The sequence below is a fragment of the Lontra canadensis genome, unplaced genomic scaffold (assembly GCF_010015895.1).
Source record: "Lontra canadensis isolate GAN:19392208 unplaced genomic scaffold, GSC_riverotter_1.0 scaffold44, whole genome shotgun sequence".
NCBI classification, from domain to species: domain Eukaryota; kingdom Metazoa; phylum Chordata; class Mammalia; order Carnivora; family Mustelidae; genus Lontra; species Lontra canadensis.
In genome coordinates this window covers 7733500-7753140 of record NW_022631038.1, presented here as the reverse complement: position 1 = coordinate 7753140, position 19641 = coordinate 7733500, and the positions used below count along the sequence as shown (strand labels likewise).

At 40.1% G+C, this 19641-nt stretch overlaps 1 protein-coding gene across 3 annotated transcripts in view; it reads right to left on the bottom strand.

Annotated features, from left to right (window-relative positions):
- Nucleotides 1-648: 648 nt before the first annotated feature.
- RTTN (rotatin) overlaps nt 649-19641 on the bottom strand; it is a 154394-nt gene continuing 135401 nt past the window's right edge. For 2 of the 3 annotated variants that reach the window (XM_032872250.1, XM_032872249.1), the window contains 7 exons: nt 18486-18563; nt 14658-14784; nt 11672-11874; nt 8381-8648; nt 2894-2997; nt 1744-1813; nt 649-829 (listed from right to left, as the gene is read on the bottom strand). In XM_032872250.1, the coding sequence (XP_032728141.1) occupies nt 744-829; nt 1744-1813; nt 2894-2997; nt 8381-8648; nt 11672-11874; nt 14658-14784; nt 18486-18563 (936 nt within the window). In that variant the 3' untranslated portion in view covers nt 649-743. The remainder of the gene's footprint in view (nt 830-1743; nt 1814-2893; nt 2998-8380; nt 8649-11671; nt 11875-14657; nt 14785-18485; nt 18564-19641) is intronic. The other variant, XM_032872248.1, reaches the window with a different exon arrangement.

Here is a 19641-nt window from a genome sequence, read left to right as displayed (position 1 = left end):
ATGAATATTTGACAGAACTTATTCCTGCTAGATTTTTTTAAGTCTTATTCTTTGTGATGTTTTGGGCTGAGCTAGAATTTGAACCTAGGCCTACCTGATCGTAAATTCATTTCTTCCTTCTTTATTACACAGCATTTCAGAAGTCAAAAGGTGAAAATAATAAAACATAGCAGGTTTACAAGTCATAGGGAAATCAGTTAATATTAAAAACTGCATATAGAAGCTACTGACAAAATTATAGACATTTATATACAAATATCTCTTTACCAATGTGTATGCTCTGGGCAATACAAAGGTTTGAGAAACAAGGATTTGTACTGACAAGAGCCAAATTCCATGTAAAAATTTAAGGAAATAAAGGAAATCAGAACATCCTGTCTTCTTCCAGTTACTAAAATTTATATTCATGAGACTGATAAAAGTCTGCAAGCAGCAATTACTAGTGAATTTTGTTTCTAAAAATATTTTATTAAATAACTGTTAAATAAGATTTTACAAAGCAAATTGCATAGAAAAAGGTAAAAATGTTTATGTTCCCAAAACTTTCCATGTCCTTTGTCCATCATCTTCTTGTCAGCTGCTCCTACTCACAGAGCTGAGCTGTCCCCGTCTGTTTCTCGTCAGGCAGGAAGGGCATGGCACTTTAGCATGTCTCCAGGTAACAGTGGCTACACAGAGCTTGCTTCTAAGTTGGCTCACCTGTCTGGCGGCCATCAGTCTCAGGCAGGAGACTCTCACATCACTCAGGAAGAGTTAAGAAGCTGAACGAGGTTTTCAAGACATTTCAAGTAATAGGCATTTAGAGGGGTTTCTTCTGAGTTTGAGAAAGCTGAGAGAGAAAAATAGAGAGTATGGAAAAATAAGTTTATTACATTTAGTACTGCACTTAAGAACAGACAATTTCTATTTATTTTTATTTTTAGCTTTTTATAGCCAGAAAGTATAAACAAACATCAATATACCTCCATAATGGCTGCCATTACCTACAGCCCCACAAGAATGCCTTGCTTTATGTACTTATCATCCCTCAAATGCACAAATTCTAACATAACTACCTCTAGAAACTCACGGTCACAGTGAGAAACAAACTGAAAAATCCACAAACCACTTATAAAAAATCAGGCTATAAAAGCACAAATTAATAACAGACTTAGTACAGTACAAGAAAGACACAATACAGTGCTTTAGCATAAAAAGTGTTCAAAGAATAATGCTCACTGAACACTGGTGTCACTTAAAATGAGTTAGGAACCATGAAAAGAAGACCCTGCCTCCTATCATGATCACATCACCGGGCTGAGGGGATAGAGGGGCAACTCGATCTATTCTCGGAAGACTGTAATTCAACTACCTGATGTTAGATCAAAGTTCTCTGTTCAAGGTCAATTCTAATTGGGCCCAGTTCTTATCACCTCAGAACACATTACAGCACAGAGGTAGCCACTGGCAAAGGAAGTTTAGTGCGTGAAAAAGAAAACGAATTGGAGAAAGATCAAAGACATATTTTAAGAAATTATATCTCAAACCTTCATCTATCAAAACAATTTATTATTTAAAAAGGTGACATAAATGAAAAGTAGGGACCAGATATCAGCACATTTTATAGTGCTTCAATAAAAAAGCTCCTCAAACATCAGTGTAGAAAACGTCATCTTGCTGTGAAGTGTCCAATGATTCATTAATCAGGGAATCCGCTTAATAGCTTCCAAGTTTAACCGTAATCTCTCTCATAACAGAACTTACTTTTCTTTGCTAAGGAATATGCTTCATCCACTCTTCTCTTTATTGATGGATTTTTCAAAGTTGTTTTTGCCTGCAGGTAACACAGAGCAATCCATTAATTAGATTTATTCCCATATGCTGCGGATCGGGGTACCACAGTGCTAATGCTGCCAGTGCTGAGCACAGCATTCAGCAGAGTATTACGAAGAGGACGACGGAGCTAGTGAATAACGACTGAGCACATCTCACTGTGCTGTCGCCCACATCCTTCCCTCCCTAACTCACTCCTTTCTCTGGAGCTCCATGTGCTTCTCTCCCTGCCATTCTCCCCTAACCTCAAGTCTTAAAGGAAGACTCAGTCTTGCTTTCAATATTCCATATGCCCTCAAAGGCCAGATTTCAGATGAAGCGTATCAAACAGTACCAGTTGTAACTGCAGAGTAACTGCAGAGCGTCAACTCCTGTGCTAAGCCCTGGGGACACACGGTGAAAGCGACAGCACAGCCTCTGGACTCCGGGACACTGCCGCCAGCCAGCAGGGGGAACAAGCAGCACAGACACGGGACCGACAGTCACGAGCACCATTCGGGGACGGTGTCGATCCCAGCATGGTCTGTCACTTGGCCACTACTTGACTGCTAGACATACGAGGGCATTTCTCTCAGGAACAAGATGTCTGCAGTCAAAGAGAAGCCGAAAGGCCAGGGAGAGCAAGGACAGGTCCGCACCTGCGGATCGCTCCCGTGAGACGGTCCTGGGCGGCAGCCTCACAAGAACCAAGTTCTCTCAAAACTCGGTAATAGCACAGGCTAGACGAAGAGGAATCACACAGCTGGGTAAAACTCCATTATCTGGTTTTATTTCAGGATGCATTTTTCCTTAATACATCTTTTAGCAGCAACTATCTATACTAGTATTAAATCAGTATGCCAAATCGATTTATACTGACAGGGAAAATTCACCCCAAAGAGACACCTTTTTGAAATGAGGCCTCCTGTTAATTAAATGAAAAAGATTTCAACTGATGGCTCACTAATTGTATAAATGCACAAGACAACAAGGTCTTTGAGTTCACTTTTTCTCCCTTGTTGATGCTCCGCCAGCATCCCTGGATGTACCCTCAGAGCCTCGGTGTTTGCCCCCGGCTAGAACAAGGACTTTAAAAACTGACCTTTTGATAATTGTGAATCAGAGCCCAAAGCGCAGCTGCTCCAATCCTCTGAGCATTTTGATTCTCGCTTTCCAGACAGGCAGCTAGCACACTAATGACTTTTTCTAATAATAAACACATTAGAAAAAAAAAGTTCAGTCCCAGACATTACAATGTATTCTGATCTTGGACTAGTCAGATACTCCCTTTTCCCCCATCGGAACACACACAAAGTTAGTATCACTAGACTATGAGGGGAGACATTGACTATGTGTGGGAGGACAACCTCAAAACAAATTATTTTCATGACAGGCATAGAACAGTCAGGGAAGCCGTGGCAGCCTAATTTTTTTGGCCCTAATTCAACAACAGCACATTCATTTAAACAACAATAGTGGAGAAGTAAGTAATTACACAAAGAGTCGTATTAATGAGCTGTTCAATTATAGCTCACATTTTGATGTGCAGGAGAACAGATTTGCTCTTATGATAAATTATAAAGACTATTATAAGAACATCAACAGCATGGGTGACCATATAAAACAATAATCAAGAAATACGAAATTAGTTAAGCTTTTTAAAAAAGGACTAAGCATTTTAGAGAAATGTTTTCGTGTATGTATATGTCAGAGGAAAAAGTAATTTAAAGGCATATCAACACACAAGATATGTCCCCTTTTTGCAAAGCTAGCCAGAGTATGAAATCAAGACTTACAAATTATCTGTAGCAGCCTAATTGTTTACGTGAAGATGCAAAGTTCAGTCCCAAGGAAACTGTCAGGGTGTTTCAGACCAATATATGAACCTATCTTATTACTTATTTTTATATATATCGCTAAATTGTATAAAATTACTTTTCCTCTCAAATGTATGTTTAAAAACATGTAGCATTCTCAAGGGTTGCTATGGGAACTCTCAGCATGTAGAACCACTCCTCGTTCTACTACATGAGTCTCATTACACCGTAACCTGGTTGAGGGCAAAACGTGCGTCTGCTCACTGATGAATATTTCAACCCTAGTGCCAGTTTATTTTAGGCCCTTAATAAATACTATCTGGATGAAAGATTCCATAACTAAAGCAACAAAAATGCTGTTTGGGTAATTCTGTTTAGTTTCTAAAGAAATTTTAAATGTTCTACGGAGAAAAAAAAAGCTGCTGCATAAAGTAACTTCTGTATAGTTGAGGGAGTGTGGAAGGTACATACAGGTGCTGAACTTTCCTGCCAACTACCCCTACTCCTTACCACACCTCCACCTTCCCTAGTTTCCCTTGCTTTTCCTGTACCCTAACTTTCCCTAACTAGCCTATATAAATAGTTATCTGATGAAATCTGTTATGTGAGGTTGTAGGTGGCAGCTGGCACTCTTAGGGTGGTTCCCAGGTGATTCTCTGAGTATCATCAAGTGATATTTTTACATAGTGTACTAAATACTCAGAACATATAAAGCTATAATCTAAGTAAGTTTATAATAAGTCCCTTCACCAGTTACTATCTCTTAGGCATTTTTAATAAAGTACAGATATAGATCAATTAATATGGTGTCCCCAATGATGATGTAACTAGGTCAATTTAAAAAAAATATATTTTACTGTGAAATACAGCATGCATACAAAAAAGGCACATTAAACATTTTTAACTAATGAGTAGTCCATTAACCAATGAATGGATAAAGAAGATGTGGGGTATATCTACAATGGAATATTATGCAGCCATCAAAAAAAATTGAAATCTTCCCATTTGCAACAACCTGGATGGAACTACAGAATATTACACTAAGAAAATAAGTCAATCAGAGAAAGACAATTATCATATGATCTCACTGGTATGTGAAATCTAAGAAACCAGGCAGAGGATCATAGGGGAAGAGAGGAAAAAATGAAATAAGATGAAACCAGAGAGGGAGACAAACCATAAGAGACTCCTAATCATAGGAAATAAACTGAGGGTCGCTGGAGGGGAGGCGAGGAGGGGGATGGGATAAATGGGTGATGGACTTTGGGGAGGGTATATGTTGTAATGAGCACTGGGTATTATATAAGACTGATGAATCACAGGCCTATATCCCTGAAACAAATAATATATTATATGTTAATTATTGGATTTAAATTTTTAAAAAATTTTAATTAAAAAAAGTTTAATAGGTATGAAGGGAGCACCCATATATACCTATAAATAACTTCAAGAGACTAGATAACAATAAAATGTAGCTAGTAAGTAGTAAATGATGAGTTTTAAATGCTTTTTACCTTTCTTCTTAATACAACTGAGTTAATTACTTATTCAGGCATGTCGTATTCCTAGCTTGAAATCAGCTATATTAAGAGTATTTACACCATGAAAACCACAAATGCAACAAACCAGAGCTGAATTAATGGTAAAACTGAAAGAGGTCTGTTTTATGACTATATTTTGCATAAAGGTGAGAAACAGTTTTCACAGTATATTACAAATTAGATTTAATGACAATACACTGATTGGGAGAAAAGCCAACCGGGATGCGATTTCGTGAGTCACATCATGATGAGACCGCAACCACAGATGGGCTTACAGACACAAGAGTTCAAGTAAGCGGCTCCCACGTTGTGCTCCCATGGTCGGTACAGATATATTCATAGAATTTGTTTAGTTATTATGTCAAATCTTTCCATTTTCCATTTTCCTACCTCCTGCAAACATTTCCAGGCTGGCCACTTACTTATCTAAACATAGCATAAAACAATCTTTCTTTAAATCTGTGTCTTTAATTCCAGTATCCAAAGCCTGGGCAGACGAGTTGGGTGTCTCCCCTGCTGGCTCTCACTCATGTCGCCGCAGCTCCTGCTCTGCTGGGTCACAGGTCACCACACTCTGGTTAGTACTTTTTGAAAACATGTGGCTATTCTCTGAGGCCCAGTCCGCACTTGCGCTCCCTCCGTCAGAGCGGCAGAGAGCCAGTGTGGAGCACCCAGAGCCACTGTCACTCCAGGTTCGTCTCAAACCAAGGTCACAGGCCACTCAGGCTCTACACCTCTGGGGTGCCCATGCTCACACTTGTTTTTCTGGTCTTTATAATAACGTAAATAGGGGTTGGGGGACCAATTTAATTTTGATTCATCCTTCTCCTAAGAGCTTAGTTCTTTGGAGTTCTACCTTAATACAAACGAGATGGCCATGAACTCTCCATCTTAGACACTCTTGACTGTTGTTCCCAGATTCCTTGGCATGCCTGAACCAAAGCCAAGTGTAAAATGTTGGCAAATGTCCTTGAAACAAAAAATACATACTTCATACATATATTTTGTGTCTCTCTAAGGCATAAACTTTCAATCAAAATTGGCCTGGGAGTTTCCCACTATCTTTTCAGTTCTTTGATTTTTTTTTTTTTTAACGGTGAATTTTGACATATTTTATCTAGTATAATTTTGTTGTTTTCAGAGGAGTCCTGAAATTACCAGAAATAAGGAGTATTCTAGCTCTACTTCTAACAGTAAGGTCAAGCCCCACAACTCACTCCATTTCTAACCATCAAAACCAGAGGTGGGGCACTCAAGATCAGAGTTTTTCCAGTCTTACCTGATAGATTTTTAAGCTAGCTGACTCTGCTAAGCCCTCCCTCTGGATGCCCAATGGGAACTAGGAGGCAGTGTCTGTGACATGCCCTCAAAGGTCCATACAAAAACCGCACAGTTGCTGCCTCCTATTCCTGCCTTGGAGGCCCCCAATCTCATGTCTCTGGGGCTGAGGAAGCTCCTCCTTACCAAAAGTTTGTCCAACTGTTTTAAGCTAAGGAGGAAGAGAGAGCATCACTATTACAAAGAAATGCTAAAAATAAATCCAGGGGGAAAATGTAGACTTCTCCTTGAATTCCCTAAAGCCCATCCTTTTTCTGACTCACTCAATAATAAAACTGTAGTGAGTAGTCCCAAAGAAAAACTTCTTCTGAGAAAAATGAGTAATAGGTGATAGCAGGCCTGGGAACAGACACCTCACCTATCTATCGCACCGCCCTATGAGGCAGGGCCTATCACTGGCCTCACTTTACCCACGTGAGGACTGAGGCACACCCCTCAGACGGCAGCCAGCGCAGCATCAGTGGAGGAACTACAGAAAAGCAGAGCTCAGATCCACAGCTCATTTTGCAAAGTTAAAAGCTGACCGAGCTTCTAAAATCTCTCCCTGTATTTCCAACAATTCCATAATTACCAGAAAAAGAGAATCACCACTGCATACACAGCAGGAAATAGGCAGAATCACTGCCACTCACTTAGAAAACTCCATGTGTCCTGGAAAAATACCTCAAAGAAAGATTAAGTAAAAAACATGAAAACAGAATTAATCTATCTGGAGCATCAACTACGTACCATAAATTGTACAGGTACATTATGTATGTTTATAAACTGATTTCTACCAAACCAAGAGAGGATTATTTTACAGATGTAGAAACTAGACCCAGGGAAGCAGGCCCAGGTGACTCTGAGTGAGCACACAAAGGTCGGCACCCAACACCAGGTGTGTGGAAATCTAGACCCCACCTCTGATTTCCCCCCAAAACAATGCAATGTAACCTTATAAAACTCCCTCCCTATAAAATTCACACTCTCCTCACAGAAAAAGCACATGATTGCAGAAACAGAAATTTCCATTTCCCTCCTTCTGCTTCAAAATTTTTCTGAATCCTCTCCCCCATCTGTCCTACATCTCAGAGAACGAGGTCTCTGTAAGGCTAATGTCACCATATGGTCGTGGGTTCTGAACCCTCCAGCCTGCACAGGAGCTCTTTCAATCACTGGACACTCACTGAGTACTGACTGTGACAGGTACAACTCTGCATGCTACAGAGAAACGTGAAGAAAAGGGACAAAGGCCTCTTGACCTCATAAGAGCTAATGTTCTAATGCTGGGCAGACTAGGAATAAACAAATACGGGCTGAACACATATAGTATCTCAACTGTTGATAATGCTATGGAGAAAAATAAAACAGGCAGAGGAGATAGTGAGTGAGAGGAGAGGAGAGGAGAGGAGGCAGGAAGAAGGATGTGAGGACTGTCACGTTGACAGGTGGGTCTGGAAAGGCTTCACTGAGGCAGCATCTGCTCAGAGACCTAGAGGAGCGAGGGGGAGAGAGATGGGAGAAGTGAGGGCGCGGCCGGACAGACCGCACTCCATGCTCCTCTTCCCTGCTACCTCCTGGATCCAGTGTAGCCACCAGTGGCAAGACTTGTTAACCCTGAGGAGACTCCTGGAAGTCCCTGGAGGGCTGGAGCCACGTCTGGTTCACCTCTGAGGATGAGATCACACCTGATTCATTCCAACGGCCTCTACCCTCCCACAGGGCCTTGTACACAGTGGTGCCTAATAAATACCTGACAACTTATTTATAAAACAATTCTGTGTTATAATCTGAATGGAATACTCAAGGAATGACCACATGTATAACCAGATGCCTGTGTGTGTGTGTATGTGTGTGCGTGTGTGCGCGTGCGTGTGTGCGCGTGTGCGTGCTGTGGATCATGTGAATACTCACCATTAGCCAGGATCTTGGGCTTATTGGCAGGACTGAAGCAAATATTATGAAAGATAAGAAGTGGTATGGAAGGGCTGCTCTTGTGCTTATATTTGCTCATCTCTGTAAGTAAGTCTAAACAGCCGTCCAGCCTCAGGATCATTTGTTGCCCATCTTCTCCAAATGATATATTCAGGAGTAATTTCAACCAAAGAATGGTCAGATTACTGAGATGCTTATTTCCTCCTTTTGGCAATGTTAGAGATAGAAAGTTCTGTAAGAAGTTACTCTGTGGGTAAATAGAGAGAGTATTATTTTCTTTCTGAGTCTTTTCATTACTTTCCTTGTCCCTTGGAGACCAATTAACTAGAATTCTGCTCTTCTTTTCCACAACTTTAATTCCTCCTTCCTCCTAACACCTACCTTCCAAATATTCCATCTATATTGTTTCCAAGTATAAGTGAAAAAGTTAAAGAGCACAAAATAGTGCTCAAATTTTAATTCTTATAATTCTTTCCTGATGATGGATAAGTAACTACATATAGTCAACTCTTAATTATTTAGGATGGATAATTCAGTTTGGGGATTATTTTAGGCCTCTTGAGTTTTCTCTTTCTGTCTGCCTTCTGGCAATTTTGCTGCTCATTAAAAGCTATCCTATGGGGAGGAAAAAGAAACAAAACCCAAATCAGTCTTGGATACCAGTTAACAACTCTACTAGTACTAAAGAGATATGAATCTAAGCATTCTTAAAAATTTTTAAAAAAAAATCTCTGTGTACATCTTATATTCACTTTAACCGTTTACCTTCACAGATAATTTCTGATGGCTACATGCCATTTTAGTAAACTTAGAAATGAATACCAAAAATATCAGTTAGGTATTTTGATCAGGGTGCAGAAATATGATCACTCAACGTTCACAAATGTCCAGAGTATCTCTCATTTCTCTCCTGCTTAATAATCTATTCAGGCCTATTTCTTGGGTTCTCCTGCACCTAAAGCAAGATGCTGGCTCGAATCTATAAGGTAAATTTAACACTTTTACACAGAAGGACTCCCAGTCTAAAAATGAAATGGTTAAGAAAGTACTAAGTCACTATATTGTATACCTGAAACTAGTATTACCTTGTATATGTTACCTGGAATTTAAATAAAAATTTAAAAAAATAAAAAATAAAAAACGAAAACAAAATGAGCAACAGAAATATTAGCAACACAACCCAAGCAACAAGCAAACTGCAAAACTATAGGCCCACTTCGTACCGTACTTGCCATCACTCACAGCTACTTCTCATCGCTCAGTCCAAATTAATGCTTTTTAGATTTATCCCTTGCCTTTCCCATTCAGATAGATTCTGCCACGATATTGGAGATTTGGCATTGACGCTAGTGATGAAATATATGGTAGTATATTAAATTATATTAAATATAATTTATATTATATTTAATATAATATTAAATTTAATATATTAAATTATAAATATGCTATAGCATTCCTTCTTTTTGCTAGAGCTAAAGATGCTTTTAGTCAACTGCCTATACTAGACATGGTGGAGAGAAACTAGACATTTTAGAATCCCAGCTGTACAACAGTGCTAGCTACATTTTCTATGCCTATGGATGAGTAATGGAGAGGTATAACTATAGTGCCCAGGGCTCATTATGACAAAGCAGCAGGGGAAGGCTCAGGGGTTGCCTAATTAGAGCAGAGGAAAAACAACTTGATTGAGCCGCACCTGAAACAGAGTCCAATGAAGTATACATCAAAACATGCTTGAGCACAGTAACATAGCCTGAGAGTGGAAGACACCATCAAGATCATGTTTAACCTGAGAAGTTTACAAATGAAGCTTAGGGAGAGAAGGTCTCCAGCTCAAAGTCACATGTCAGACCCAAGACTAGCAGTCATTTGGGAGCTCCTATTCTACTTTGCCCATGTGCTCTACAGGGAGGTGACAGGAAGCCTACTCCCAGTCTGTGCTCCCACACACGTGCAAATGGCACCACACACAGCCACCTCAGCATGACTTCACATGTATATCCAGCCCTATGCCAGCAAATAAATGGCTGCTTCTGGTGGGAGTAGTGGGTCCCTGATTTGCATCCTTTGCCAACTTATGCAGGGTGAGAATTCCCATCGTGACTGATTTCAAGATAGCAATGTGATGTCAAGTGGGTCACAAAATTCCTGAAAATCAGCAATGACACTCATGAGCCAGCCTGAGTTAGCTCCAACAGACCACTGAAAAGACTGTTCCTTAGTCATAACTGCTATTTATTTGGAGACTGCCGTTGGAGTGGGGTGTTTTGGGGTGGGTGGAGGATGGGGAGCTGACACAATAGAGGAAAAGGAGACTAAATTCTTATGAATGCTGTCAACTTTCATAATTTATCTTGGCGTGCATGTAAAAGAAACAGAAACAAACCACAGATCACATTATAACAGATAATGTGATCATATTCACATCTTAAAGTATCTTCCAAATTACGGATTCTGTTCATACATATCTAAATATAACCTCATTGAACATGTGTATTAAAATTTGTTTAAGTCATTCAATCCATTGTAAAGTACCCTAGGGTAAAATCAGTGATAAGAAGTCAGGTTTTGGCACTGGAGTCCCAGAGGACTGATAACATCACCTATTGTGTCATAAAGAAGTTAGGTTTTAAGTGGGGAGAAGGGGCTATGACTTCACACACCATTTTGACAAAGTAAATTAAACGGAAATCGTTACTGCTCAATTTGGTCTACATAAAGACCAATACATTACTTTTATGATCTCAAATAAATGTAAGACAGCTGTCTTTCCAAAGCCCTCATTTTTAGAGAGATAAAATATAATGTAGAAGCTAAGAAGATAAACGAAAAGGAAATGGAATGATCATACTCTAGCCTGTCACTTTTCATGTGTCATCTATCACCTGGCTTTAAACAAAGTGAACCTTCTTAATCTTTTTAAACTCTTTTAAAATATGATGTTTTGAAATCATAATAACTTAATCATAGAAATTGAGTTCCAGATTTTTCATACTTGTTCTCGATTAGAAGGATTATTTTACTATCCTTCTCAAGATATGAAGGGGATGCCTGGGTGCCTCAGTCGGTTAAGAGTCCGACTCTTTATTTTAGCTCAAGTCGTGGTCTCAGGGTCGTGAGATCGAGCCCCATGTCAGACTCTGTGCTCCACGGGGAGTCTGCTTGATATCCTCTCTCTCTCTTTCTGCCCCCTCCTCCACTCTCACATGCACTCTCTCTCTAAAATAAATTAATTTTTAAAAAGATATGAAAGAGAGATTAAGTACTTACTTTCTGAATTACTCCTTTACAATCGTGAGATAAGGCCAGATTTGAAAGAAACATAAAAACCATCTGCTGAACTGCAGTGTTCTCAAGAGGCATCTGGGAAGCCAACTTCAGGACACACCCCAGCAGAGATGTGCCAGGGGCTCCTCTATACGCAGCTTGAACCGGATGTAGTCCGTAACTTGACCAACAAAGAGAACTGCAACCTTAAAAAAAAAAGAAACAGCCTATCACAGTGTCTTCTTAGTTTCACTATTTAGTTTAAAAACCCTAAGTAGTGGGGTGCCTGGGTGGCTCAGTTGTTAAGCAGCTGCCTTCGGCTCAGGTCACGATCCCAGGGTCCTGGGATGGAGCCCCATATCAGGCTCCCTGCTCAGCAGGAAGCCTGCTTCTCCCTCTCCCACTCCCTCTGCTTGTGTTCCCTCTCTCGCTGTGTCTCTGTCAAGTAAAAACAAAAAAAAAAAAAACAAAAACAAAAAAAACCCCTAAGCAGTGAAGCATATCTGTCCATCAATGACTTACTCACTAACCTATGACCTGCTTATGGGCACTAAAGGCTAGTGCTGATGCCTACATTCAGTCTAATGGATCTGCCATCCTCACTGAAGGTCTCTTGATCTCGATAGGGCATTTTAAAACCCTAAGTTTATTTTTTTTTAAAGAATAAAATATGCACAAGAAGTTTTTAAACGGTTCCTTAAAAAGACATCTAAAGAAAGACTTGTGTAGAAGAATAGAATTTTAGAAATGGGATGTAACTTGGTCTAATGCCTTCATTTCACAGAAGAAAAAAAAAAAAAAGAGGGACACAAAAATGCTGGGGTGTGGGCACAGACAAATGACAGCAGCCATGTACGCTAAGGGCACAGCCTCACAGAAGCCAGTGACTTGCTCAGAGTGACACAGCTCATAAGCACCAAGAGCCAGCAGTGGCATCAACTGGTTTTCCAGGTCCAGTGTTTTCTCAATAAATTAAACAACCATACGGATTTATCATGGGAGTAAAATAATCATAAAAGAATTAGAAATTCATCTCCCTGTATTATAACATAAATCTAAAGAAAATTAACTTATGAAAGTCCATGCAAGGAGGCCAGCCTATGTATGACTAGATCAGAATCAAATACATTCTGCAAGATAAAGTCATAAAAGGCAAGGAGACACAAATAATATAGTGATCTTTCCTCTACTCACACTACATAGCAGTAACCAAACAGCAAGGTATCTATTAAATCCACTAAATGATGCCTGAAAACAAACGAGATAAGAAAATAAAAGGTTTCTTCCTTGATTTAGGAACCTAACCACAATCTTATATTTATATCAATTTTAAGTATAAAACTAACATAGATTATAGTTTCAAAAGACTCAAAAAATGTTTCTTTTGCTCGATATTTAGCAACTGATTCTTCTTTCCTGTTTCCTTCCCTAAACCCTCAACTAAGGCGTGAAGGCGGGTGAAGAAGGACAAGGCGCAGATGCAGCACCGGGCAGATGGTCTATTGCACCGGCCGTGCCGTCAGGGGCAGGGAGCTGGAGGACACAGCCACAGGAGACTGTCCAAGCAGAAGTAAGAACGAGAAAGTCAGTGACAGAACAAAAACAAGGAAATTCTGTGCCATGGCACACTCCATATACCACAGTGAAAGTTCAGGCATTAAAAACTTGAAAGTCTGTGTCATCGGTTCCTGCTGGGGAGAGACAAGCTGAGTGGGCTCCAGGAACAGACAGCCCAGAGCTGGGGTGGAGGTCCATGTCTGACCATCAAGCACATGGTAATGATGAGATGGACTCCAAATTGTTTTGAGTTCCAGTCCTTTCTCTGCATATCTTTCCACGTTTGGAGAACCCAGCTGCTGAGCTGCTGAATGGTGGCTAGAAGAAAGCTCGCGCCCTTGCTGACCAGACCTTACGTGTATGACCCCGAGTTTCCATGGGGAAATGAATACTGCCAGCAATCCTACTTCACCTCCAGAGCGGATTTTCTTTCCCTCAGCTCAAACAGCTACTTCTCACCTCCTCCTCCTCTTTTCTCAAATCACTCCCAACCTTGCCTTGGCTCACTCTTAGCTCTCGGTCTCTAACAATGCATGGCCCTCAGCAGCTTCTCAATAAAACACCTGGTAAAGGCATGAAAAGAGGTGTCCCAATGACACCAGTTATCACAAGGCCAACTGTATCCAGAGCTACGTTTCATCATGCCAGCTCCTACTCTAAAATCTATAAAAGTTTTAACCCTTTTTTTTTAAATTTTATTTTATTTTTTCAGTGTTCCAAGATACATTGTTTATGCACCACATCCAGTGCTCCACGCAATACGTGTCTTCCTTAATACACACCACCAGGCTCACCCATCCTCCATCCCCCTCCTTTCCAAAACCCTCAGTTTGTTTCTCATAGTTCACAGTCTCTCAGTTCATCCCCTCCTCCAATTTACCCCAATTCAGTTTTCCTTCTCCTAAAGTCCTCTGTTATTCCTTATGCTCCACAAGTAAGTGAAACCATATGATAACGGACTCTCTCTGCTTGACTTATTTCACTCAGCATCATCTCCTCCAGTCCCATCCATGTTGCTACCAAAGTTGGGTATCATCCTTTCTGAGGGCTGAGTAATATTCCACTGTATATATGGACCGTGTCTTCTTTATCCATTCATCTGTTGAAGACCTTTATTTGGTTTTAAAAAGTTTTACATCATAATTTTCACTCTCTCAATTTGCTACTAAATTCAATTTCTCACTGCCATATAACCAGGCAAGTATCTTTCCCCTCTATTCCCTGAGCTGTCTAATGGCTCTTCCTATCTCAACAAACACATATTGAAGTATCTTACAGTACCTACGAGAAAACTTCCCGCTAACCAAGATACATTCTATAAGTAGGAAAAACACTTCAAAATATGTATTTGTTTTTCCAGTCCACTTTAACAATATTATATAAGATTAATGTTTTAGTATACTCCTGAAAGGCAGTGTCGGGATCTATTTACCATTTGGAAAATTTGCAGTATAGACACAAAGTAGCTGCAGGGCAATTTGCATCAATGAATCATCCATCAAAAGCCAAGGCCAGAGAGAGTGTAAGACAGGAACGAGATGAGCTTCCAGAGCTGCTTCCTGTTGTGAAAAGGAAATGCGGACAGTGTTAGTCTGAATATATGAAAACATAAAATTAAAATCAAGTTAAAAAAACAAACCTGTTACCAACAAAAGGAGACAAAAACTGAATTTATCTTTGTTCTGATTAGTGCCAGCTGGCATTGGAACCCTGCGGACGGATTCAGCACCTTGCCCAGGACAGCCCTGACCACGAGCCCAACCAGTCTCAGGAAGTCCCTTCAACACTGGGGTGGCCACAATACACAACTTAGGTAAAAAACGTTAAAGAAACAGCTTCTAGGGGCACCTGGGTGGCTTGGTGCGTTAAGCCTCTGCCTTCGGCTCAGGTCATGATCTCAGGGTCCTGGGATCAAGCCCCGCATCGGCTTCTCTGCTCAGCGGGGAGCCTGCTTCCCCCTCTCTCTCTGCCTGCCTCTCTGCCTGCTTGTGATCTCTGTCTGTCAAATAAATAAAATCTTAAAAAAAAAAAAAAAAGAAACAGCTTCTAAACATGCAAGATGGTGACATCTCACCACACTGAATAAACTCTTATAAATACTCTGATACGGTTAAGAAATTGAATTTTCTGGTTAAGTAAACATTCTGATCAGTTCTAAGTTGTCCCCTCCACCGTCTCTCTCCTCCGTATGTATATGTGCGTACATCTGTCTAGTAAGTCTGGGTAGATCAGAGGTAGATTACTGTTTGTAAATACTTTGAACACAGTAAAATTTAGTTAAAATAATATGCTAAATCAATACATTCTTAAGTAACTCATAGTCTTTATTACAAAGATCAGTTACCCCCAAAACAATATTACGTATACAATCTAACCGTTTGTGGTAAGTGCAGTAATCGCTTACGTGAACAGGAATTACTAGGCAATTTTCAGACGCATGCGCTCACATGTTGGTACTTACACAAACCACACCCTATCTAATTTTATGCAGCATCGATGGCAGAAGAGAGTAGGAAGTTATTCCCATTGTTCAACCCTCTCCATAAGCTCTGAAGTCATTCCCAATGGTATCCCCAAAGTTATTCACTGCACCCCACCACGCCCATGAGCTTGGAACAGAGGCCTATGGTCACAGAGAAAACAGAAACAATTAGGTGTAAGCTCTGTCTCTACTCTGTCATTTGGTTCACTAGTTTATCTGTTTTTCCATCCACTCGCCCTTCTTGCCCGGAAGTGAGGACTAGGGGTTCCTCTTTTGCTGGAGGTCAGAAAGTCCATCTGTGTTCTGAAACACAGCCTCCCCACTTCCTCAGGGATCTTTATCCATCAGTGAGTTCTTTTCTTCCTGCCTCTTTAATGGCGAGTCCCCAGGTTGCTCTTTTCTGCTTATAGTCAAACAGTTTACATATTAGGAGAAGCAAACATACTAACTACGTGTAGTGCTATGTCTTAAGTTATTAAAGCTGCCTTTCATGACCAAGCTTCCAGAAAGGCTACTCTTCTTGCTGTCACTTTCCATCTCTTATCGGATCTTCAGCTTACTTCCATTTATCTTCTGCCCTGATGGTGCCAGCAAGACCACCCTCAGCCCTGGGGCATCTATTAAAGTCTGTTTCTTCTTCATTCCCATGCAGCCTCTCTACCCTGGAACATCTCCAAACTCTCCCCAGCACTCCTTTCCCAGTTGTTTTCTGCCTTCTCTTAAATATAGTTTCCACAGATATTTTCATATATCATCTCTTGGGAAATTTCAACATTTTACACTGTTGAATCCTAATTCCCCCAAACTATATCACCACTCAGAGCCCCAGAGCCTTGTCGTCTACTGATTACCAGCCATTTTCCCCCTGGATGTCCCAAAGACACTTTACACTACCAGGTGTAAACCCAAATGTTACACTCTCTCACGTCTACACTCTGCTCTATTATGTGCACTTACATTAAGGCAGAGCCTGGGAATCATTCTACATTTCTCTTTTCTCCACAGTATCTCCCCACCCTCCTTCCTTTCTCCACCTGCCCCGGCCGGGGTCTCATCATCTCCTGCCTACTCCAGTCCCCTACCTCTAACCTTGCCCACTGTTCATTTACCTCACAGCCACCATGATCTTCCCAGTATGGAAACTCTTTAACGTCCCATGTGCACAGATACTGGAGCGAGGCAGGCATGGGTAACTTGCTGAATTACCACAAGAGTGCCTAACAACTAGCACTGGGAATATCTTATACTCCACAGGTAAGTTGGAACAGGAAAAGAAATTAAGAATCTTTGCCCCATAGGACTATATTTATACTCAAGAGTAATTTAAATACTCTTCTTCGAATTTATTCCTTATTCAACAACTTAGAAATGGAGAGCTGCTTAGGCTTATTGAGAGATGACACTTTCATAGATGGCTAACGTGATATAAATGTGAATACTGTATTTATAAGTAGTATCCTGCTTGCGTCTCAGAAATCGGCATAAGCAGGTCCTACCTGGAAAGTGTTCCAGGGTATTCCCAATGTAAGGTGTCATGGATTAATGTCAAGTGCATTCAGTCACAAGCATACTATGCAGCATAAAGGATCACAATTTAGTAAATGATACCTCCATTTTGAGTAAAAAGTTAATACCTTGGGAATTTCAATGAAATGTATAAACACTTAATTCCCGTCAAATTGTTTTGAAAAGTAAATTGCTAGTAATGTGTCTTGAACAAACTAACAGAGCCTAAGGAGTATATTCAAGATGTTCATTTTCCAGTTATGTTTTTTCCAGTTTCATCCCAAGTAAAAGCAAAAAAAGGTAAGAACTTCCTTAAAAAGAAAGTGCCTATAATTTATCTTTCTTGGACTCATTTTCCGCAGTATGTCTGTGTGAAAGCTAGTGCTTCAAAAGTGCTGTATCACTATGACAAAGCAAATCAAAGAGTTCAGGACACTATATCCTGTGTAACAGTTACTAACACAGTATTTTAAATGACACCATCAACAGGGTGCCAGCGTGACTGGCTCAGTCAGTTGAGCAACCAGGTCTTGGCTTTGGCTCAGGTCATGATCTCAGGGTCCTGGGAATGAACCCCAAGTGGGGCTCCCTGCTCAGTGGGAAGTCTGCTTGAGATTCTGTCCCTCTGGCTCTTCCCCACCCCCCACACATGCTCAAAAACATACTCTCTCTGGAATAAATAAATAAATCTTTTAAAAAATTAAGAATAAATAAATAAACACCGGCATCAATACTCAAGACACAGCAAAACACCTCAGTGGTTCCCAGGCAGAAGGGCTGAGTCAAGCAGCACAGGGAGCCGGCAGAGGTGGAGGTGAAAAACCTCCCAGAGTGAACAGGGCCATGCCCAGTGACCACAGTAAGGCATTTTCTCCCAAACAGGAGACACACTCCTCTTCTTTCCTTATGGATACACAACCGCCACTTATTTCCTGGACAGCTGCCTTTGAAAGAACATAACCAAGCACTCCATCTTAATAAAATCCAACTGAAATGCAAAACCACAGAAAAAGAAGCTCAAGTTTCCTTTAGCTGCGAGAAGTGTAAGAAATAAAGTTAAAAACTGACATAAACAAGAAATGCCATCAATATTGAAGAATAACAAGGTGTAACCATTTCTATGAATTAACACTGACTTTAAGGACCAATGAACTGTACATCTAAAACAATCTGAAGAGTTCTTCGTGTTCCCCCTATATTATCTCATATAAAAATTGTGAACTGTTTAATGCCAGCATTACTATCAAAATTTTGAAACATCATTCTACTTACTTTACATTCTTCATTTTGATAAAGACAGTTTCTTAGAAGCTGCATAGCAATGCTTAACTCTTTAATAAAACCGTCCTCCTGTTTAAACAAAAAGTAGTTTAAAAATGTGAACACAATGGCATATTCCAATTTTTATATACAGTAATTCCTTCTCCTTTGGGTCACATTACAATGCAGTATGCTCTCATTGCGCCTGACCACCATAACTTTGAGGGGACTGACAAGCTAATGATCTCTGAAAGATGACCATATCTCAAGAAGCGCATCCGCCACGAAAAAGCTATTTCTGTTCTATCAAGCATGGAGGAACTGAGATATATAATGGGCTCCGTGTTTCATCTCAATAAAGTGAAGCAGGTACTGACTGGTTTTCAATCATATCAGGTGTTGGATGACTTTCTCAATGATGAAGTAAAGAACCTTGCCTACAGAAGAAAAAGGAAAAGAGGCAAGAAAAGAAACTGACAAATATGTAACCCCCTGCATCAATAAAATTATTAAATGAGGCTTTTTCTTGGTTTCTTATCATATGCAACAGAAAGAAGGTATTACACAGGTCGCTGCTATAATGGCCTTAGCTATATACAATATATGTATACTTCTAAATTTATAAATACATACGCATTCATCTTCTCAAAAAGGGGCATATCCCCTTTTTTTTGTATATATGTAGGTTTTTCTTTCTTTAAAAATTTGAGAGGTCATTTCTTCTAAAATACTCCCAAAATTAAGTGGGTGGCTCTGTTCTAATCACCAGTCTAATATATATATTTTCCTTTTCTTTTGTTTTTTTTTTGAACTTCTTTTTGCCCCCATTTTCCCCCCCCCCCCCCCCAAGATTTGGGGTCTCTTCTGATTTGGTTAACACACATTTTTCTGGGGTCTTTGCCACCCTTTAACTATTTTATTCTCTCCTTCATATATTCTTATTTGGATAAAATGTCAAGGCAGAAAAACTCACCACAAAAAAAAGAACAAGAGGCAGTACCGAAGGCTAGGGACCTAATCAATATGGACATTGGTAATATGTCAGATCTAGAGCTCAGAATGACTATTCTCAAGGTGCTAGCTGGGCTCAAAAGAAGGCATGGAAGGTATTAGAGAAACGCTGTCTGGAGAAATAAAATCCCTTTCTGGAGAAATAAAAGATCTAAAA